Source organism: Mycteria americana, chromosome 3 (assembly GCF_035582795.1).
Source record: "Mycteria americana isolate JAX WOST 10 ecotype Jacksonville Zoo and Gardens chromosome 3, USCA_MyAme_1.0, whole genome shotgun sequence".
Taxonomy (NCBI): Eukaryota; Metazoa; Chordata; class Aves; order Ciconiiformes; family Ciconiidae; genus Mycteria; species Mycteria americana.
Genome location: NC_134367.1, coordinates 12,504,523 through 12,528,199, shown reverse-complemented (window position 1 = coordinate 12,528,199; position 23,677 = coordinate 12,504,523). Strand labels below are relative to the sequence as shown.

The 23,677-nt window shown below is 42.7% G+C and overlaps 1 protein-coding gene across 1 annotated transcript; it reads right to left on the bottom strand.

Annotated features, from left to right (window-relative positions):
- Positions 1-448: 448 nt before the first annotated feature.
- On the bottom strand, positions 449-10,126 carry NT5C1B (5'-nucleotidase, cytosolic IB). Its single transcript, XM_075497882.1, has 6 exons — positions 9,764-10,126; positions 9,492-9,659; positions 3,925-4,054; positions 3,292-3,414; positions 2,398-2,582; positions 449-1,382 (listed from the first exon to the last, which is right to left on the bottom strand). The coding sequence occupies exons 1-6, from the start codon at positions 9,890-9,892 to the stop codon at positions 1,044-1,046; spliced, it is 1,074 nt and encodes a 357-aa protein (XP_075353997.1). The 5' UTR covers positions 9,893-10,126; the 3' UTR covers positions 449-1,043.
- Between the last annotated feature and the right edge of the window lie 13,551 nt (positions 10,127-23,677).

Genomic DNA, 23,677 nt, shown 5'->3' with positions numbered 1-23,677 from the left:
GACACTGAGATACAGGAACTCAGCATGAAAGAGGTAGAATAGACCTACGGTGTAACTTTACATGAATTCATGCTGCAACAGGCACCTGTCCCCTGGAAACTCACGTGAGGTTGCCAAACTGAGTTCACGCAGATCACAGAACAGCTGTAAATCCTAAGTGAAGCTAGTCAAGAAACAAGGAGTTCCATTAACAGCATTATTTAGGGTAGATTCTCTGCCATTACAAAGGTATGCTCTAGAGCTTCAGTCTTTGCCTCTGTCAAGATACTCACAGCATCTCTGGCTTCTGCCCAGCTCTACGAGATCTGTTGGGACTTAAGTGTCTTTGAGACCTCTATCTCTCTCTCAAATTTGGCTGAAAGTGATCACTTCTGGTTCTAAATATCCAAAGGAGGCAAGAGACACTGATTACGCAAACTCTGCATAGGAAATTATGCTAAAACCTCTACACAGAAAAATGACAATGTTGTGTAAAGCCAGCTTTATTAGAATAGGAAAATAACATAGAAAAAGAAAAGGTTCCTGTAAACAAAAGATCAAATAAGCTAACATTCACTGGAAGCTGAAACCTTGTGATAACAAACCTACTGAACACATATTTAACAAGCAAACCACCAACAGGTAAACACTTATATGTAAACTGTGCTTTTGGTAATTTCAGACATAACTGTCAAGGACTAGCATTGCAACATGATTTTTGTTATAAATAACCCGTCAACAGTTTTTAGAGAAAATATAACTGTTATCTCTGTCTCTCAAAATATGTCTCAAGCTATAAAAACAGTACAAGTATTTTCCTAATATAAAAAACAGTGTTAGATCCAGACGGGTAAAAAACCTAAACTGCTTAAGAATGCTATTAAAATAACTCTATTAAAAACTTAGCTTTATTAAAAATATTTCCTTTAAAGGCTGTTCTAGCCAGAAGTTAAATCTTTAAACATAGTGCTTACAATATACAAATGTAGAGGTTTTCAGACATAACTATTGGTGTATTAGAGGCTGGCTGAGTTAAGAACCTTATCGTTAATGGTGCCATCCAGTCATGCAGATTTGTGGTATTTCTGAGCAATGCCATAGGGAACATGTGCAGCTATGGTTCCTAATTTCTGTGCTCCTTCGATGTGAAACATCTGGTCATCAAAGAAAATGTGAGGGCGGATTTTCACCAGGACCGGTCCTTTAGGAGCTCCTGCTAGAAAAAGTGCCTCATCAATCTCCAGACCCCAGCTACGAAGAGTCTTCAGCACTCTGGCTCCAGAGCTCGCCGCGCTTCTGGCTGTGACCAGGTAGGTCCTTATGGGACAATTTAATCGTTCGTTTTTTGCATAGAACTTCTTCTGGAGTCTCCCTAGGTCTTCCAGAAAACCTTTCAAAGGACCCTGAGTACAAAATACCAGAAGCATTTTTAGTATTTGTCCACAGATCCCAAAATCATTCTTTTGCTTTATTCCAGAATGCCAGTTACATACAGGATTCCTTCCCTAATGCTATGCTACTCAGCAAATTCTCTATGTATGTAATGTGTCCAAATGGGTCTGCACGCTCACTAGGAATTCACAAATTGGAAAAAAGTTAAAACTATAATCCTACATGGTATGATCAGCAGGAAACTGATTCTCACTAAGGCTTACAAGATCTCTTACAATATAAAGTTGTAACTACAGTCTTGAACTTTAATAAAATGTTCTTTAAAACCACTTAACTCTTTTTACTATGAACCATGAGGTGCAATTTTTTTTTCTGCGCAAAAACCAGTAAGAGACCTAATTACATAGACATCACTGAACTCTTTCCAGATTAATGACAATACTAGAATTACACTCTGATTAAAAGAAGTAAATGATAGTTTGGGTCAAATTGCAATATATTGCACTGTCCAGTACTTTCATAAATCAAACTTTTATTCTGAATTTATACCATTTTTAACAATAGCAGAATTGGTCTTTCAGTTTAAGCTAATGTTAAAATATTTGTGTTTTTTTAGACAAATGGCATAGTTCTGCTTGGGAATAAGCACAGATATTACCCTGTTTCAATAACCAGAATATCGCAGTGTTTGAAATTAACATGACCTACACAATCTGATAAAACAATAATCATGGAAATCAGTAGTAGCCTTTCCTTTTTCTAATGATACAATTAAAATACAACTGTAAGTCACTGTCTTACATATGCAGTTCTCTCAGTTAAGTGGGAGATCTGGTGAAAGGACTGCAGTGCTGGGCTCTTTTATGTCAAACATGCATTTTAAAGATTATCCTTGGAAAAGGAAATAAATAGGGCAATCAGCTTCCACAAAGAAGAAAACATACACACTGGGGAACCTGGAGAAATACAGCAGCACTGAAAATTAACGGATGATTTGAAACCTCACTGATTCAAAGAAGTACAAACCTGTGCAAGAGGCTTATTTTCATTCAGCTGTTCATGTTCAAAAAATCTATCTAATCCTTGCTCTTTGACAATCTGCTCTGATTCATCAGAAAAGAGAACCGCATCCCCATCGAATGCCACCCTCAACTGTGTATCTGAGTAAGCAACATCTTTGTTGGCAGTGAACATCGTAGCTGATGCGATGCCTGAAAATGGATCAGAGAACCTCAGTTAGCATGTCCTGAAAAGTCATTCATTAAACTGTCAGCAGTTTGGTTCCAACAACTTATTTGTGGTGACCTTTATATATGGTGAGCAGAAATGACCACTAAAGCTAATTAGTAATGGCTGTTCTTTAATACAAATTCATGGAAGCTGTCCCATCGACATAACTTCTTAGACATGCTTCCTTCCACTCCCATATAAGAATATACAAAACCAGTCCCCAAGGTGTGCTGCAAAGGAGACAAAGCAGGAAATTTCAAGAAGACTGTTGAGTCAAACTATTTGCTATTTTTTAACAAAACACAGAAGTTGTTTTTTCTAAGTCATATCAAAGAGATGACTGTATTCAAACAGAAGTTGAATAGAGGTGCGTAGGTGTGTACGGGAGTACATTTCTTGTAGCATGGGAGAAGACAGAAAGGTGTGACAAAGGTAGAGCATGATTAAGTTGTCATTATCAGCAGGCTGAAGGGTCAGAGAGGAACAATACAGAGGAATAACCTGATTTTATTTGATTAAAAATAAGCAATAAGTTTGCACCATACAAAGTTGTGACTTTCTGCATTTGATGAAGCAGCACTACTTTCTGTGAAAGACACGCAGAAAAAAGTGCCTCATCAATCTCCAGTGAGTACAATTCATTTTTTAACAAGCTCAACAGATAGATAACAAAAGAAAGTCAATTCAAACCTGCTTCTATAGCTTCTTGCACTTTTTCAGAGTCTGCTGAGAGGTACAAGTTCGTAAGGTACGCAGTCAGGTAACCAATAGGGCTTTTTCCTCCCGTCATACAGAAACGTTCAATTGTTAAGCCTAAAGTAAGAACAGCACAACAAGCTGTGACTCTGCCTGGACACTACAAACCTGTAAAAGGAACCCATAAAAAGGTACGGTAGCCTACAGCTGACAGTAAACTCAGAAAAATGTTCACTGGAATTTCAACAAGTTAGACAACTTAAAGTGACTACAATGTTTGATCAGTCCTTCCTCCTTGAGAATTAAAAAAAAAAATCCCTCTAAGACAGCAGAATAACTGCTATGAAGGTATATGTATAGGGCGTAAATACCGAACAACAAAAAAGTTTAAGGACTTCTCAGAAATTAAGGTTCACACCTGACGAGTTAAATCTAGAGCTTTGGACCAAATTCTGTTTAACACTATCTCACTTATGCTGACACCCAAAAATAAATATCATCTTCTGAGGAATGGGTGTCAGTATCAAAGAAGCTGCTTTTACCAAGGTCAGAACAGGAAAAATAAAATTAATTCATCTTATTATGTAACAGCAGGCAGTTCTACAAGGTAGTATTTATTTTACTTACCATAGTGATTGATGCTGTTTATGAGTCTCACGCCCACTTGGGCATGGTTATTAGTCATCAGAACAATATCAAATCGTTCTTCATCATCAGGGTACAGCTCAAGAAGCCGGGCATTGACATGCTCCAGCGCCTGCAGGTTAAAAATGTGGAACTCAATAGACAAGTGGAATGTGTCTCAGTTCTTAATCACTATGGGTTTAGTGACAGGACTGTCTTGAAGGGGAATGTGAAATACCTTGTCCTGGTTTCAGCTGGGGTTAAACCATGACATACCTGATAGTTTAACTTGCTGAATTTCTTTTATTCCTTTCTGCTCTGCTCCTCCCAGCAACCATTTGTCTGGGTTCATTTGAAGGGAAGCAAGTAAGTTTCTTTTGCTGAGTTACAGAATTTAACTATCATGGAAATCCTTTTTCTTGGGACACCATGATCATCCAGAATAAATCAATGCATTGCTGAACATTATCACAATCCCTATTAATCTTTTTTCTTTTTTCCTTGTCCACTTGAAACTTGGACTTGGACTTTCATGTCCACTTGAAAGTTGTTCTTGTGAAATCAAGGAGAAGGTGTAAAGGAATTTATATGTGCAACTACTTGTTTTGCATGCACAAATGTGAATTTGGGCCACATACTTATGCAAAGATTTACTGACACAGTTCAGGTGGTCAGGTGTCAAAGACTGTCCTTAAGTAATGAGTACAAAATCATACCCTGTCAAACATGATTACCTCGGTGATTTCTAATTGCAGTACTGAATGAGACAGATTTTGATTCATTTGAGATCTCTTTGAAGATAATGGGCCAACATGTTATATCCACAGTTTGGCATTCTTATTTCCTTGACATTTCATCTGCTCATCTCTCTCTGTATCCATCTGTTCTCTCGTCTTACTTAGAATCTTATCCCTTTGGAGTAAGGCTTGCTTTTTGCTGTAGGTTTATACACAGACCGCTGCTGGGATCTTGACCCTTGAATGGAATTCCTTGGGATTACGGCAATAAAGTCAACAATGAATCATCAAATGAATGCAAGATGGGGGACTTCAACTTACCAGATGTCTGCTGGAAATACAATACAGCAGAGAGGAAACAGCCTAGGAGGTTCCTGGAGCATGTGGCAGATAACTTCCTGACACAGCTGGTGAGTGAGCCAACTAGGGAAGGTGCCCCGCTGGACCTCTTGTTCACGAACAGAGAAGGACTTGTGAGCCATGTGATGGTTGGAGGCCATCTTGGGCAGAGTGATCACAAAATGATAGAGTTTTTGATACGTGGAGAAGCGGTGAGGGGGGTCAGCAAAACTGCCACCTTAGACTTCCGGAGGGCGGACTTTGGCCTGTTGAGGAGACTGGTCGAGAGAGTCCCCTGGGAGGCAGCCCTTATGGGCAAAGGGGTCCAGGAAGGCTGGGCTTTCTTTAAGGAGGAAGTCCTAAAGGAACAAGAGCGGGCTGTCCCCAGGTGCCGAAAGACGAGCCGGCGGGGAAGAAGACCGGCCTGGCTGACTAGAGAGCTCTGGCTCGAACTCAGGAAAAAGAGGAGAGTCTACGACCTCTGGAAGAAGGGGCGGGCAACTCAGGAGGACTACAAAGGTGAAGCGAGGCTGTGCAGGGAGAAAATTAGAAGGGCCAAAGCCGAGCTAGAGCTCAATCTGGCTGCTGCTGTAAAAGACAACAAAAAATAGTTCTTCAAATACATTAGCAGCAAAAGGAGAGCTAAGGAGAATCTCCAGCCCCTAGTAGACGGGGGAGGGAACACAGTGACCAAGGGTGAGGAAAAGGCTGAGGTACTTAATGCCTTCTTTGCCTCAGTCTTTAATAGCAGGGCCAATTGTTCTCTGGGTACCCAGCCCCCTGAGTTGGAAGATAGGGACGGGGACCAGAATGGAGCCCCCATAATCCAGGGGGAAATGGTTAGTGACCTGCTGCACCACTTAGGCACACACAAGTCTATGGGGCCTGATGAGATCCACCCGAGAGTACTGAAGGAACTGGCAGATGTGCTCACCAAGCCCCTTTCCATCATTTACCAGCAGTCCTGGCTAACTGGGGAGGTCCCAGCTGACTGGAGATTAGCAAATGTGACACACCCATCTTCAAGAAGGGCTGGAAGGAGGACTCGGGGAACTACAGACCTGTCAACCTGACCTCAGTACCGGGGAAGCTGATGGAGCAGATCATCCTGAGTGCCATCACATGGCATGTAGAGGATAACCAAGGGATCAAGCCCAGTCAGCATGGGTTCAGGAAAGGAAGGTCCTGCTTGACCAACCTGATGTCCTTCTATGACAAGGTGACCCGCCTAGTGGATGAGAGAAAGGCTGTGGATGTTGCCTATCTAGACTTCAGTAAAGCCTTTGACATGGTTTCCCACAGCATTCTCCTGGAGAAACTGGCTGCTCATGGCTTGGACGGGTGTACTCTTCACTGGGTAAAGAACTGGCTGGATGGCCGGGCCCAAAGAGTGGTGGTGAATGGAGTTAAATCCAGTTGGCGGCCGGTCACAAGTGGTGTTCCCCAGGGCTCAGTAAACAGGCCTGTTCTGTTTAATATCTTTATCAATGATCTGGACGAAGGGATCGAGTGCACCCTCAGTCAGTTTGCAGACAACACCAAGTTGTGTGGGAGTGTTGATCTGCTGGAGGGTAGGAAGGCTCTGCAGAGGGACCTGGACAGGCTGGATCGATGGGCTGGGGCCAATTGTATGGGGTTCAACAAGGCCAAGTGCAAGGTCCTGCACTTGGGCCACAGCAACCCCATGCAACGCTACAGGCTTGGGGAAGAGTGGCTGGAAAGCTGCCTGGTGGAAAAGGACCTGGGGGTGTTGGTTGACAGCCGCCTGAATATGAGCCAGCAGTGTGCCCAGGTGGCCAAGAAAGCCAATGGCATCCTGGCTTGTACCACAAATAGCGTGGCCAGCAGGACTAGGGAAGTGATTGTCCCCCCTGTACTCGGCACTGGTGAGGCCGCACCTCGAATACTGTGTTCAGTTTTGGGCCCCCCACTACAAGAGAGACATTGAGGTGCTGGAGCGTGTCCAGAGAAGGGCAACGAAGCTGGTGAAGGGTCTGGAGCACAAGTCTGATGAGGAGCGGCTGAGGGAGCTGGGGTTGTTTATCCTGGAGAAAAGGAGGCTGAGGGGAGACCTTCTCGCTCTCTACAACTACCTGAAAGGAGGTTGTAGAGAGGTGGGGTCGGTCTCTTCTCCCAGGTAACAAGTGATAGGACAAGAGCAAATGGCCTCAAGTTGCACCAGGGGAGGTTTAGACTGGATATTAGGAAACTTTCCTTCACTGAAAGGGTTGTCAAGCATTGGAACAGGCTGCCCAGGGAAGTGGTTGAGTCGCCATCCCTGGAGGTATTTAAAAGATGTTTGGATGAGGTGCTTAGGGACATGGTGTAGTGGTGGTCTTGGCAGTGTTAGGTTTACGGTTGGACTCGATGATCTTAAAGGTTTTTTCCAACCTATACGATTCTGTGATTCTGTGATTCTATGGGTTGATTTTCATTAAGGTGCTTTAAAAAGCCAGGACAGTTGTTAAGAATTAAAACATAGATTTCATAATTAAATTGTGGGAATCTCACTTTAAAAAGCATGGCTATGTCATGTGGGGCTATGCTTAGGAAAACTCTAAGTCAGAGCCTCGTATAAGGCCTAGAAAAAAATCTTAGTATGTGGTCATAACCCCTTTGTACCTTTTTTCTTTTTGTACTCTCTGCTAATACTCTAGTACACTAGCGATTTCTTAAAGTATTAGAGAATAAGGGGGAGTGAAGGAGGGGATGCCATTTTTTTGTCCAATGCCTGTACATTTTGCAGCCCAAGGAAATCCTAAGATTCTTAAGTGCTACAAGCATGAGCTATAATACTTTTAAGTTAGTGTCTTAAAGATTTTGATAAAGGAATCCGAACAAAAATATATAATTTTTTTCCTTCTTTGTCTCCAAGTAGAAAGTATCACCCAACAAACCCACAGTTCTGTAGCCTAATGATTCCTGTGACTAAGCAATTTATGAATCTCTTTAAAAATATAAAGAATTCAAATGCAAATAGCATACTGGAAGGGAACAGAGGTCAAGGTGCTTTTAGCTGGGCATAGCTAACAGCTCTGATTTTCAAAGTGTGAGGAGTTAAACAGTCAAATCTTGCTTATATTCAAAGTGAATTTGACACTGAACTCTAACAAATCTCTTGAAAATTGACTGTGCTAGCAGGGCTGCTATCTCTAGCTGCTACAGACAGGAAAAGATGCAGTAAATTCGCTCGTCAGCCTAGCCTTGCTGGTGTACAAAGTGAATTATTTTATGACAATGCTTTTATGTTAAAAACACCTTTACTATGCTTGTGCTATTAACACCATTAACAGCTATCTGTTATATTTAGAACAGCATGGGTATTGACATAAATAATTTTTCCACTATGTATTTCCAAAAAGCCATCAGCAATGCTGAAAATGTTTTAATTTCTTGAAACTACAACTGAAGCAATGAAAATCTACTTTTAAAACCTGAAGGAAGTGTTCTGTCACAACTCTGCTGTCAGCAAGTACGACTGCTAAGTATGATTTAATAAATTTTCTAAAATTACTGTGGTGGAGCTTATCAAACCATTCTCCACGGACATAAAATGAAGTCTGTAGACAGCATTTTTTCAAGTCAGTCCCACCTAAAACCTGTGTTCCTCAAAACCATACATATTTTTAGTTTTTTTCATTTTTTTGTAATTTCACTTGCTTTCTGTGCTGGAGGCTGTTTACCTTGGCCATTTCTCTTATCTTGTGCAATGAAAGCAAAATATTCCATTTCACCTGTGCTTAAACCCTGAGTCCCAGCTAAAGGTTCTATTTCTTTTGCTGGTCCTCGAGAACAATTTCCAGGGTGACAATGAAAGCAAGGAAAAATGAAAGCTGACCAAATAAGAAAAAAAAGGTTCAGTTCTGAATAAAGTAATTTGAATAATATTGAATTAGCGCTGTCTTTAACCATAGTATAAGTGAGACCTAAAAGTGGAATGAGGAACTAAGATGTTTTTGTTGGGTTTTTTTTTTTTTTTGGGGGGGGGAGGAGGTTGCAAGAAACTTAAAGCAATTTGGGGGCCTATCTTAACTGAAAATGCTCTTAAAAGGAAAGGCGGTTCGTGCCCCCCGCGTCCAGCAGAAAATGCAGGTTGCTCCTCGCCCACACCTCAGACGCGAAGCAGAGAGCCGGGGGGTACAAACCGTGACGCTGGGGGTAGAGCTCCGTCCCCGGTGACGCGAGCAGGACGCGATGTCCCGCAGGCGTTTAGCGTTAGCGCCGGCGGGAGGGGAGCGAGGGGCGGGAGGCAGGGGTGCCCGCCAGGCCGGGCCGTCGCAGCGAGAGGCGCAGAAGATGCCGGGCTCGCCGGCCGAGGCGAGCTCACCGCCGGCGAACGAGTCCCCAGCACGTTTCCCCGGGGCAGGATTATCTCCGCCCAAGGAGGCTTCGGGGCTCCTCCTCTTCCCAAAATTTGGCCTTGCGGCATCCTCCGCGCCCCGCCGCACTCCCCCGCGCCGGGCCAGCCCGCCCGGCTCGCCCCGGCCCGGGTACCTTAACGAAGTAGAAAGCCGGCCCGGGTTTGAGGGTGACGTTCTCGTTCTCCTGCTGGTACTCCACGTACTTCTCCACCCCTTGCTCTTCGAAGATCCGCCGCTCCTCCACCAGGTCGAAGAGGGCTCGGGAGGAGACGGCCACCGTGATGGCGTGCTGGGGCTTGGGCTGCGGAGAGAGCGGAGGGTAGCGCCGGCCGGCAGCCGCCGGCCCTCAGCCCCCAGCCTCCGGACCCCCACCCCCGGCCCGCCCGCCCGCCCGCCCGCACTCACCGGCCGGGGTCTCTTGGAAACCAGGTTGTCGTAGAAAGCCTTGGCCGCCGCCCAGTCCTGCTCGGCCTCCTGCAGCCGGACCTCCGCGGCGTCGCTGGGCTGGGGCGCCTCCGGGCCGGAGCCGCTCATGGTGCCTGGCGCGGCGGGGGACGGGGCTGCGGTGCGGGCAGGCGGCCGGGGAGCGGGCGCGGCTGGAGCCGGCGCGGGCGACCGGGAAGCGGTGGCGGCGGCCGCCCCCCCGCCCCGCTCCGCCCCGCTCCGCTCGGGCAGAGGGAAGTCACCCGGGCGCTGGCTTTCCCTTTCGCTCTGCCGCGCCCGGGGCCGCCTGGCCCGGCCCGGCCCTCCCCCGGCACGGCACGGCACGGAGCGGAGCGGCCCTGCCCTCGCCTCCCCCGGCACGGCCGCGCCCGCGGCCGCGTCTCCGAGGGGCGCTGGCCGCCGCTGGGCCCGCAGCACCGGCCCCCCCGCGTCTCGCACCCCACGCGTGAGCAGGGCCGCAGCATCCCTCTCATCGCGCCGTTCGTGGGGTGAGCAGGAGCCGGAGCTGCAGCCCTTCCCCGCAGCCCCAATGTAAGGGACACCGTGATGGTCCCCGTTCCAGCACCCGCCGTGACACCCACTGCTGCTCTTCCAGCAGTGGTGCACACAGCTACTGAATGTGAGGCAACAGCCTCCAGCGCTGATTTTATCTATAGCATTAGAGATCTATTATTTAGATGCAGTGGCTTAATTGATTTCACATTAACTTCAACAAATTTCCAGGAGATTGCTTACATAATATAGCAATAATGTTTCTAGCAATGGAAACGGGGTGGGTGTCAGTGACCTGGGGTCCTTTGTTCCACACCACAACCCTGAAAGTACCTTTTAGAAACAGTAATGTGGACAGTAGTGTTGAGGGCATATGCTGCATGTGCAGTAAACTGTTATTCTGGCATCTGGTTTGGGTGCTCCTAAAACGCAGAACCACACACAGGCCTGTGGGCTACTTATCTAACACATACCTCTCTGAAACGCTGCTGCCTGCCTCTGAAGACCTGCTTATCTGAACCACAGCAAAGTTCCGCAAACCGGTGAGCTGGAGGAGAGAATGGAAAGTGAGGAAGGAAGCAGCTTTCCTCCTGAGCTAGGAGGAGGTCTGGCGCAGCGGACCCACAGCCTTTGCAGTTGTTGGTAGCCCATGACTCAGTGGTATCTGTACATCACAGCACATGTAAGCACCATCCAAAGGACCCTTAACATTTTGAAGGGAGACTCTAAACATTGCATCTGACCCTGATCACTGCATAATTTCTATCAAATTGTCAAGTCTTTCTGCCTCCATCCAGTCTCCAAAAAGGAGCATAATTATTTCTGATACTTTTGTCTGTTTTGTTTTTCATGTGGCTTCCCAGTGAAAGGAGGCTTATGTGATTATACCATCTGTCCATCATTCCACAGTGATGTCCAGTTCCAAACGAATTTGACAGAAGGATAAAGATCTCAAAGAGATTTAAATTCTTAAAACGTTTAATGAGAACCAACAGCAACATGCAATTTGTTGCCCTACTGGGGGAAGGGCTGTAGTGCAAACACAGCATATCTATCTGCTTGTTCTTCTGCTACATAATAGCAAACAAATACTCCCTGGCTGATCTGCCATCCCCAAATCTGCCTCATTGCCTATTGCCCAGCTAACCAGGGAGGGATCTGGAAGCAGGGAGGTGGTGGGAACTGGGAGGTTAGAGTAAATGGAAAATGGGAGTTGACCATACTGGGGAAGGGGAACTGGAAATAGGAGGTAAAGGGAGAGGTACTGAGAGTAGTGTATTAGGAAGACAGATGTGAAGAGAGGAGTTAGGATCGTTGTAGGTGACTGCTGTCATGGGAATAAATAAAAGGCATAGCATAAATCTGAAAAAAACTGATTTTAGTGACTCTGCTACTGATAGATGTGCTTGTTTTCCTTGAATTTTGATCCTGAATATTTCACTAGTGTCTGTACTCAGAGCTGTAGCATGCTCCCCTTCCAGCAGTCAGGTCAGGCACATCCCTGCTCTCCAACCCTCTTCTCTGTGACTGGCTGCAAGCCTGTCACCAGGCTGAGCAGGCAGGATTGGGAGAAGCAGGAAAAAGGGTTCAAGCCCCAGAACAGCTGCTCCTGGTCCCAGTCACCATCGCTGTCCTGCTCAGAGACTTCAGCATCAGTCTAAGAAGGTGATCTTTAAGAAGAGGCTATCCATGCATCTATTCCTGGTTAAATACTGCAGGTGGGTCCATGGCCCTTGGAGAAGAGGGGGAAAAGAAGAGGAGGAATCAGGAACCAGTTCTCTGGTGGTTACAAAGCTGAACTGTCATCTCTCCATTTGGGTGAACCAGTGGCAATACATTTCCCAGAGCTGTGCCCAGGTTGAATGCTTGTCACGCCGTGTTCCCCGCCACCCTGCATGTACTCAGGAGCAAAATCGGAGCTCTTCAAGCATGTTCTTTGGTTTTATTTTTGTTCCCCCCCTCCCTGACCACCCAGAAAAAGAGTCATCACTCAAGCAATGCAAGGCACCTGAAAACTTAAAAGATGGTAACTTGGTACTGGGCCCGAGCAGCGCTGTTGAAGTGCTGCTGCTGAAAGCAATGCTATGCTAACACAAATATTTTTATTATTTAGAGATACCATGTAGAGAGACCCACATGGTATCTCTACATAACACTCCGCTGTGTGAACATATGCACTGAACTGAGATGTCTCTGTTCTGTGCACAGTTGCTTGCTGCTGACATACCCTCCATTTCCTCTTTTGCTGGAGATTGTGAACTGAGGGCCTAACATGAAAGCCTTCCAGCTTCAGCACCTTATAAATGAAATCTTGACTTTGCAAATGCAGAGTGTAGCAGCCTTATCTACATCTAAAAAATGTCGTAATGCCCATGGGGTTCCAGCAAAGAGCTATGCCTTGCTTTTACTAAATCTCCTGGGGAGTCTGAGAAATAGGAATGGATCCAAAATTGAATGACTTTATGGCTTCTGAGCTAAGCTAGAAAGGAAAGGAATTTTCTGCTATCACCCATTAATTTGGAGGGCATGCGCATTTAAACAAAAAAGAATGTGTGTTGTTATCGTTGTATGTACTTTTTTTCATAGTAAGTGTGCAGCAAAAGTAAGTCATGCACATACTCTGAAGTCTGTTATAAGTAGTAGAACGAAAAGAAAGTTGCCCTGCCTGAGCTGCCAATATTTTTCCTATGTTAAGAACAACCACTAAGTGAGATTGATATGTTGTTGTTCAAGAAGGAGCTCAAAATGCATTACTAATGAAAAAAAAAGTTTTTTTTTGTCATTTGATACCTACTTCTATCTGGAAAGATGTGAAATATTTCCAAACATTTAGAATAGTGAGATCAGAAGTAAGGAAAAGACTTTCAACGGAAGGACTTTTTCTCCCTTTAGATGTATAGATCCTAATATGTATTGTGCATGATTATATCACAAACATGTAGACTTCAGGGCGTAACTCTCCCAGAGTCATGTCAGGGTCACTTCAGGGTGGGATTGCACTGACTTTTACTTCATATATGCACTGTGATTTTTCGTGCTGAGACCCCAAGACCCATAGCATAAGTATGGTGTTCCCAGAAGGAAGGAACCAGAGAAGGGCTTTGATCTAGGTCAGCCTGCCATGGCAAAATGTGTGGCAGCACTGTCACATTGCAGCTGACCGGCCAGATAAATAATTTGGAAAACCCTCCTGTTTGTAGGTACTATAAATACTTTTATGCAATCCTGTAATTCAAGATCTGATTCTTTTAAATAGTTAATGAGTGGTTTTCTATATGTTTCCTAGAAATCTTCGATGTGGATCTCGGGCAGAGTGTATGCCTTTGGCTGCCTGCCTCCTGTTGATCAAATCGAGTCTAACATGGGCAGAAATGACAAAAAAGCAGTTGGTTTGTGCCAAAGATGTGCATGATGAAGCGGCATCATGCCTTGGAGGCATATGTATTTACGCTGAAGAAATCTTCCCATTGCATCAAAGTATTTACTGTCCTTTTTCTTCTCATGATGCTTTCTAGTTCATCTAACAGTCGCTCAGGTTGTTTCAGTCCCTCCTCAGCAGTGTTTGCCATTCTCTCTCTCTTCCTCCCACTCCTTCCCTCCCTCTGGGTTTGTGCAGGGAAACAAGAATGCGGAAACCTGTGGTATCACGTTGTAATCTATGGCAACCACCTTGTGCCTTTTCCTGGCTTTGCTTTGCTGCTGGTCTTTCTTTAATAAAATGGTCATTTGCAACAGCCACATAAATTACCTACTGACATAGATCTTATGTTCTTCTGAGGTGATCTACTCCATCTCCATCACTTTGAGCATGATTCATTCCAGTGTTCGTGTGACAGGTTAGGTGACAACTGAAGCTGAATCCAGCACAAATACAGAGGATTGCTACAGAGGACGCATAATGTTCACTGACCTGTGATCTCTTTTCCCTAAGCAATCCTGTTTAATTATTGCAATGGAAGGTTCGTTTCTCCTGTTATTGAAGTTTTCTATTCCTTAATCTTGTCAGGATGAAATCAGCAGCCAAGTTGTGTCTTTTGCTTTTTGGAGATTTCTTCTCTCTAGAGGGCTTAATATAAATTTTCCTGGGAAAATATAATCTATCACATATCTTTATAGAACTAACTATCTTCCTAACTCTTCTGAGCTGAGCAACAAATTATGAGCTTATTTTACCCCAAGAAAGGCTCATCACATAATTGCAAGGTTTCAAAACAAATCAAGTAGAATTCTAAAATTCAGAAAAAATACTATTTTTACCTAGATGTTAACTAAAAAGGTAGGAAAACAGTGCCTTAGCTCCAACACTGAATATGCCTGCCTCTTCTAGTAGTTTGCCATAGGAAGAATTAAGAAGCATTCAGTGACTTCTCTTACAATAGAGCAGGAGTCCAGCTTCAGGCAATCCTGACCGTCTCACCAACAACGTGGAATATGACAAATAAGACAAGAATACAGTCTTGCTGAAAGTGTGTGGTCAGAAAAGGCTCAACAAAAGGCACATATGCTATCACAAAATAATTATATTGGTGTATTTTGAGTTAGAAAAGAATCAGTAATAAAGTCATAACTTCTGTATTAAAAAAAAAGGGAAACCAATAGCAATAGTAATACAGGTTTAGCTGGTCAGGATTGCAGTACTGGAATTACTCTGTGGGCACTTACAGAACAGGCTTAAACACAGGAAAAAAAAGAAGGAAAAAAAAGATGCACTGCAGGAAGGTTTGTCCCTGTTCCAAGCTTAGACAGAAGACTATTTGCATTACAAAACAACCACACATAAGATAGAAGGTGGAAAAATTATACACGCAAACCCTATGGGGTTCCTAGCTCCTACTGAACAAAAAGTACAATATAATGAAAAATTTTAAATTCAGCTCGGTATAATAGAGACAGTTGTTTAAGTATTTTTCATTATGCACCAATTATCTCTTTAATAATAAAAATAAATGGAGGCTCCAGTCACGCAAACAGCTCCACACAGGGACATGTCTATGCAAGACCGAGACCTAAATGTTGAAACCCTATTGATTCATTTTACCATAACAAAAAAAGTTAAACTATTCTAAGATTTGCTCTGGTAATTACATGTTCTATTCTGCATTAAATACCCATGATTTAGTTATTAGGTTGTGCTAGCTTCCATGAGGGTTCAAGTTAAGTATTAAATTGGGTTAAAATCTTTAATGAGAAAATCATATTGAAAAAGATTTTTAGGTCATATTTCTGTGTGCTTGTACAAAAATACCATAGATATATCACTTAATCCCTGTTGCACTGTGCTAGTTATGTTTTTAAAAAAATGAGAGAACAAGCAAGACTGTTAGATGTGTTTCTTCTCACCCCCCAAGGCATATATAGAAAACCCATTCAAGCAAAGTGTGGTTTCCCACCCGTTTCCTGAACGGAACAAGGTATCAAACAATGTGCGCGCTCAAGTGACGCTGATGGCGGCTGCTGCACGCATGGTCCCCGATGCGACGGCTGAGCGGTCCCACGGGCTTTGGGCAGCAGGAGCAATGGCAAAGCAGAACCGTCAGAACAAAAACGTCCACTGATTGCGTTATGGCACTGACTGCCTTTCACACATACCTGGGGAAAAACAGATCCACTGTTTTCCTAAAACGGAACATCTGCCTTGCCTCTTTATATACATAGCAAGTCTCATTCTAGCCTTACTCCATGCTGTAACTCACAAATAATGGGACCTACACAGCAGACTGGGAAACAGGACTTTTGTTTACATAGCCAGCTCTCCTGCTACTGTCCTTGAGGACAAAGCCTTTTTGTTTGTTTCTTATGAGTATGTGAAAAAAAAAATACACTTTCTAAACACTCCTAGGCAATGAAGGATAGGGATATAGTCAGAAAATGTACAAATTGCTCCAAGCAAGGGGTGTGGAATGGTGTGATTACACCTATTGGTAAAGGAGACAAGCTTTAATTGCAGCCAGAGTGCTTTTGGCTGCGCAGAGTTGCCACCCAGTTCCAAGAAGAGGATTGTAAGTGATTAGTGGAGCGCTCCTGCGGGGGAAAGAGGAGCCAGAAGTGTAAATACAAGAGGAGATTTAGGGCTTCTCTAAGCTATGGCTTCAAACCTGTCAGCAACCTGCACACAACGTCTCTGTTATTTAAGTTACGACGTGATTCTGTTTTGCAGGGAATGTGTATCCCATTTCTGGTTCGGGTCCCCTCCCTCCTTTTGGTGAGTTAAGCATTTGGGAGAAAACGAGTAAGGACTAAAAGTGATGATAATGTATTATTGTTTGTGTTGTGCTAGTTTCCAAGGGCCTCAAAAAGCATCGGGGAGCTGTTGCGTTTGATGCTGTAGGAACACACAGGAAGGCGCTCCCCATTCGACATCCCTCCTCCCCTCTCAAGTCCTCTCAGTAGAAGGAAGATTATTTTTGCAGACCTCTCCAAGCTCAAGCATTAAGTGTGAGGCTCGCACAGTTGCCCTTCTCCATGTGCTTTCCCACAGCCGGGCTGCTGTCTCGTGCATTCCCTTCAATCCCTCTCCTGCACTTGGCCCCCACACAGCCAAGAAAGCTGGGCTGACTTAGTCGGTGTGACCGCTAACGGGAATTGCCTGGTGCAGAGAGTCACGAGACAAGGTTATGGGACTGAGCTGCAGCTGAAGGTGAGACCCACACTCAAAAGCTCCTTGCGCTATGACTTCTCCTTTTGTTGTGTAACTTAAAACGTTCCTCGGACATGTTCATCAGTTCACAACACCATAGAGCACTATGCATGCGTTGGGGTAGAAAATACTCTAGCAGTCTGCTTTTAGTTCCCTTGAAAGCGACTTTCAAGTTGCATTATTTACGTCAAAGCAGTATTTACATTTCTCTGTTTTCAATATTTTTCTTGAGAGCATGGAAAGATAACAATACGAGCAGCGATGACAAGAGTAACAACAACAGTAATAACATAAAAGCAATGTTTCCAGTAGGAGGCTTTTATGATGTATAGTTCCATAAATGTCTACATCACAAAATCCAACCCTTATTTTATGTGGTGCTATAAAATCACAGAACAAAAAGATAAACTCAATGGGATTTCAGTAGACCATGGATCATATAACTGGGTGATCTGAGTTATATTATCAGCTTCGGCTCCTGACTTTGAACAAAACACATAAACTGTCCTGCTTTCATCCTATTTTCCTTCCTGTACAGAAATTTCCAGGTTGGATGCAGTCATTATGGTCTTCCTCTGTACAAAAAACCGTATGTGTAGAAGACAGTTCATTCCACTAAAGGTTTAACTTGCACCCTGGATGCTCTTCTCTTTCACATGGAGAGCCTAAGCTGACTGTGTTGCTGAGGTCTATGCCTTGGGTAAATGTGTGTGTCATGCTGGGGCAGTGGCGGGGGGCGGGGGGGGAATGAATCCAGACGTCTCAATCCAAGACATTTAAACAAGATTAACATTCAGTCCCTCCAAAGGTACTGCAGGCTTTTTAACCTGCCTGGCAAGCCCTGTGTAGGACTCAGCTAGAAGCTACAGGCCTACCAAAAGATGGAGAGTCTATGAGAACTGCAGTCAAAGGTAACCCAAGGTTCTTCACCGAAGGATCTCCAAAGTAGCCATGTTGGGTACTGGTGTGTTGATGTGGCAGCAGTAAAGGGCACAGCACAGCTAGCAAGTGTTTTTACAACCCAGGCTAGCCCAATGCTGCTGTGCCTTTTCCTATCTGTATGGCTAATTCAGGTTTGTCCTCATGGGCTGAGGTCCATGACAACCTTGACAACCTCCTGCTGCGTGAGCATACCTCAACAAGTAGTTTCTGTTCTTCTCAAATACATATTCTGTGGTTTTGTTGGGCCTGTATGTATATCACTGTGTGAAATTCAGTGGTCTGTGGCATGAAGGAGGTTATACAAGTTGATAGGAAGGGTTATTCCTGTGTTTAAACTCAGTGAATCACTGTGAGATGGGATTGAGTGAAGTGTTTGGAGAGACTCGGACTGAGAGCCTGTGAATGTGCAGGGAGCAGGGCTCTGACAGTTCCCAATGGCCTGTTCAGATTTGCTGGTTCTCTGGTGACAGTGCTTACCACCGCCCGCGTTTGGTTTTAATTAAATTGCATTGAGTGTTTTTGTGATCTGCAGCCATGTCCTTTTATGCTGCAGTCTGCTCACAGAGGCTGAAAAGATTATTGTAAATCAGGACTTAGGTGATGCTGGGGTGCAACTGTTGAGTCAGAAGGCTGAGCTGCTCCTGAACTCACCCCCTAACAACATTACCGCAATACCCACTGCTAGGCACTAGGCACAAAATTAAGGCTGAAAATCTGGTGCCTGGGTAAATTTCGATTTGGGTAACTAAATATTGTAATATACTGTGTAGAAAGTAGAAAAAGCAGTGAAGAGTAAGTAAAGATTTCCTGAGTCTATTTCCTTGAATTCACAATAAAGTGAATATATACACCAATGTATATATTAAAACCAATTAGATTCCTTTTGTTCTCCGTTGAAGTCGGAAAACTGTTATAGAGGCTTACTCAGACATATTTTCTCGGCTTTCCAGACTGAAGCTAATGAATATGTCTGTCATACCAGAGCTTTTCATGGTGTTACGCTTGTCTCCACGGTAGTGTATCTTTACAGCCTTTATTTAGTGGAGGTGTTTTCCCCACTGACTCCAGTGTTCCTCCTCTGCGTCTGTTCCAATTCCAATAAGCCTTCCACGAACCAAGAAACCCAAAATTGCATTGAGTATACCAATGTCTTACCAGGACTTCTTGGAATTACATTTACCAGAATACTGAACATGTTCTTTGGACTGCTGCGGGTGGTTATGAACCAGCCATTCTTCAAGGCTCTGTACAAACAGACATAAGCCAAATGCTGTGCCTCAAAAAGCTGCCAGTAAGCAACTGAACAGGTACAAGAAATTTGGACTCCTTCTAAGCCTTGACTTGTGTGTCATTCAGTATATAGTCATTATATTTTAGCCATATTTACTAATTATCATTGTTTCTTTATTAACAGCTTTTGTTAACCACTGAGATGCTAGATTTCTTGTTCTTTTTCTTAGCTCATGATCTTGTACTCTGTTACACTTCATCTCATTTTTAATCTACTAGTTTTCAAGGTCGTTCAACCTCACTGAACAAATAAAAGCGAACCTGATAAGATTTGCTGGCTTCTCAAAATCAGGAAAGATTTTGACTGACAACTAAAGTCATTAACAAAAATTAAGTAAAATCAGATTAATGAATGACTCCGGAGTAATTAGCAGCAGCCAATGAGTTTCCACATGTCCCATTTAGTAATTCCTTTCCCACCCTAAGATTCTTTTAATAACATCCATTTTTATATATAATATGAAAATTATTAAGTAATAATTCATAAAATATGGTGTCATATCACATAACCAAAATCAAATTTTCTACAGACCTTCATGAAGATTAGTTTTGAAGTAGTTCCTCTGTATAAAAATCAGATATTAATGAAAAAAAAGTTTATCTGTGCATGACCTGCCTTTGTTATGTAAATTAATGCAATTTTTCTTTCTAGTTCTGACTTAAAGCTTTGAGTACTACTTAGCATTGTCAATTTACTTTCAGCTGACTCAATTAATAGTTGTTTGATAAAAAGCTAGCTATAGCTATCTCTGTAGACATTGCTTCTCTAATAAACTCACCATTTATACTAATCAAGTAAAAATAACATTACTTCTTATCCAGCCAGGAGGTGTGTGATGAAATCTGTTGTTTATCAAATCGAGAAGTAATTAGCACTTATCATGACTGGTACCATTTGTTCTCCAGTCCGTATCCGTTCATTCCTACCATAATGACACAGTTCCTGGTGATATTTATATCTCTAATAATATCACAGATATTTGGATATGGTATTTCTCACTGTCTTCTCTAATCAGTTTTATAGTTTGCCTCCTTATGCATGACCCTCTTCCACACGACATCTTTCAGTTAAGGTCTATGGTCAAAATTCTGTCTTTCCTGCCAGTAGCGAGATATTTTCATCAGAATTTCACTCATCCAGAAACTGGCTTCTCTGTCCTGGAAGAGGCTCAAATGAGCCACAGCAGAACTCTGGTGCCAAGGTTTGCATACAGCCCCCACAGAAGTTAAATCTTTAACTCTTAATAGACCATCTCAGAAATGGAAAATGGCACAGGAATAACTGGGTTTGTTCTGTTGGCTACTAATTCTTTTGAAAAAGAGAAGTTGCACTATATCTAGGCAATAGATTTCTTCTGGTCCTGTAAGAATTGTCTAAGTTAGAAACCCTGTGTATAAGTCCCTCAGATCTCCAGTTCAGCTAAATTTCATCAAATTATTAATCCTTGCCAGTCATGAATGTCAAAAAAGTACCACTGAGAGCAGGGAAAACAAAAAATCCTGTATTTGTTGTCATTTCCCTCACCATAATAGCTTCTGAGTAGTACAAAAGCATTGGTCAAAAAGCCCTTGATACTCTAGAATAGATTTTGCTTATTTTTTTTTTTCTGTGAGTTACAGCATGTTGGCAGGAGGGTTTTGGGCATCCAGGTGAGAGCAGAATATGCTCAGTGCAGATTACATCTTCAGCAAATTCTTGCTAACTCAAGTATATCTCTCCTGAGCATGTGTAAACAGATTTTCCAAAGTCTCAGAACTTGGCAAATTTAAGTGGATTTTCAGAAATACAGCAAAAGTTACTTTAAAATATCAGTGTGAGCCAAATAATATATTGTTCCCCAAGTGCATTCTAGGAGAAAGATGAACAAATTTTGCTGAAATAACTTTTCTCAGTCCAGGTTGAATTAATAATGATAATGATAATGATAATGATAATGATAATGATAATGATAATAATAATAATAATAATAATAATAATAATAATAATAATATACAAAGAATTAAAGTTTGGCAAAGTGGAAAATATTAGTCAGCTGAAAATATAGCTATTAATACATATTATGCCAACAATGTATTCATTCCAAAATGGGAGAACTCTTTGCAGCTGAATAAAAAGCTGTGAAATAACTGGTAGCCACATTCTTGGGTTTTATTTAGTGCCAAGAAAAAGACTCTAAAGAGCAGACCATGCACTGCATATGATTCTGATGAAATGCAAAAGAAGGTAAGTAGTCAATTAAATTATAGTACAAAAACATAGATAAAATGAATGTTTCAGAGGATTTGGACACCAGTTTCATAATATGTCCCAATAAAGATAGGTGGTATTGCAAAAGTATGTGAAAGCAGCAACCATAAAGTTTGTCATACTAACCATTCTGGTATCTTACAAAAAAATAATAAGCTATAATAGGCACATATTTTCCTATAAGCCACTTTGAGGCATTTTTTGTGAGATAGTCTCATGGCAGGTTGCAACAGAAGAGAGTTCAAATCATGTTACCATTTCCAAAACTCTTCTTCCTATTTTAATCTATATAATTGCACTGAGGTCATAAAAATTCCTCATAGATTCAGCTATTTAAAAAAAAAAAAAGTAAATACCACTTTGTGTCCCAAACAGACTTTTTCCAGTTTGTCCTAAAAGTCCTTCTTTTTTTAAAACAAACAAACAAACCATCAAACAAACCAAACAAAAACCCCCTCAAAACTGGTCCAGATGCACCTGAAATGGCACAACTACAGGTTTGATTCTTGACATAGGGTTTCAGGGCAGCATCAAATGTTATTTTCCCCAGCAAATAAGCTACCCCATTCAGTTCATAAGTCTGTTGAGGGCCTATGAATGAAGTAATTTATTCAATTAGCACAGTACAGTAATGGTTTGCTTGCATAGGATCCTCTCCATCTTCCACTGAAATCACAGAGGTGCTCCAAGTCTCCGTTGCTCCCTCTGCAGCTGCCAGGGGCACTCTGCCTCCAAAGCACCCATGCTGTGCTGGGGTAGCAGCTCCTCATCCCATGATGCCACCAAGAGGAGCTTGGCGTCGGGACCGCCAGGACACCCGATCCCAGCTCTTGTAACTGTTTGCAATGCAGTGGCCGCTCTCGGTTTTTGAGGATGCATGTTGAGTGCCAGGTGATGTGTATGTAATGAGTAAGAACACTAGAAAGTTTCTGGCACTCCATCTCCTTTCCAGTACGGCCATCTCCGTGCCAGTGCGGGTGAGAGTGACATTCCTCCTCCGTCTTGCCATTGCATTTTAGAGTCTTATTGCATCACCTTATGGAGAATGAACGAAAAAGACATCGAAGACGTTTTAAAGTGTGTTTTTCTACACCCAGCCACTGCTAAAATAATAATTATGTAATGTTTTTAGTTTCAAATTTCCTGCCAGTGACTGTCCTACTATTCTAGGACTGGCTTCGCCTTTTACTTTGTATTTATTTTGAAAGGTTGCAACATACTTAAGGAAAAAGAAAAAAAGCAAAAATATTTATATTATAAAGTAATAAATGTGTAAAATATGACATGTGTGATATAAGTCATGAAGATGAGGTGAATGATTATTGTTTCCCTAGAAAAAATGTAGACATAGAAAACACAAACAAATTTATTAAGGAAGGCATATACATTAAAATGGCTTGCTCACATTCAGAAGAAAAGAATGCACACATTGGATCACTAATGTAGAATTCTGTCTTTGGTTAGTTTTTTTTCCCATTGGTTTTTAAGTGTAGACATATAAAATATCTGGAATATAACTGTGAAAGGAAGGTAAACTGATGAAAGGATTCCAAGTGCAGAGCTGGATGCAAGTCTGCAAGGCCATGGTCATGTTAAATATATTGAGAGAATGATCTTGCAGCTGGTGCTAATGAGAAGAGAGAGGAAACTAAAACCTTCACAAACCCATCCATTAAGAAATGCTCTTGTAGCACATGACATACAGTACGAGCCATGCTACTTCTGCTTACATTGCCTGGGTGGTAAAGCCCAAGCCGAACAGTTTGGAGGTGCTCCATTTTCTGATGCTTGGATATGTTAGTGCTGATGGCCACAGGAATACTCATTTACCGCTATTTGCTAAAAAGCTGATTATGAATAGTGTACTCATGCCAGGATCAAGGCTTTTGGGCGGAAAGTTTCTGCATTCAGGTCGACACCTTTGCCTATGAGGCCTCAGTAGTGAACACTATCAGGGTGGATATGGAGCAGGAGCAATATGGATCAATATTAATTTATTGTTAGTGATATCTCTATCATTTAGAAAAGATAGCCTCAGACTCTTTGACATATCTCCCCTTTCCCAACATGTCCAGTAACATCTATTCAGTATTTACTCCTGGAAAAAAATTATGGAGATAACAAGGTGGTTTTATGTGACTTTTTGCTATATTTCTTCCTAATCTCCTGACAATGAAATGTATCATCTGAGTTTTCCACTTCAACAGAAACATTTTTTCTAACAGGGTGTATTACTCCCCCGTAACACTGAGATGATCAGAGTCCT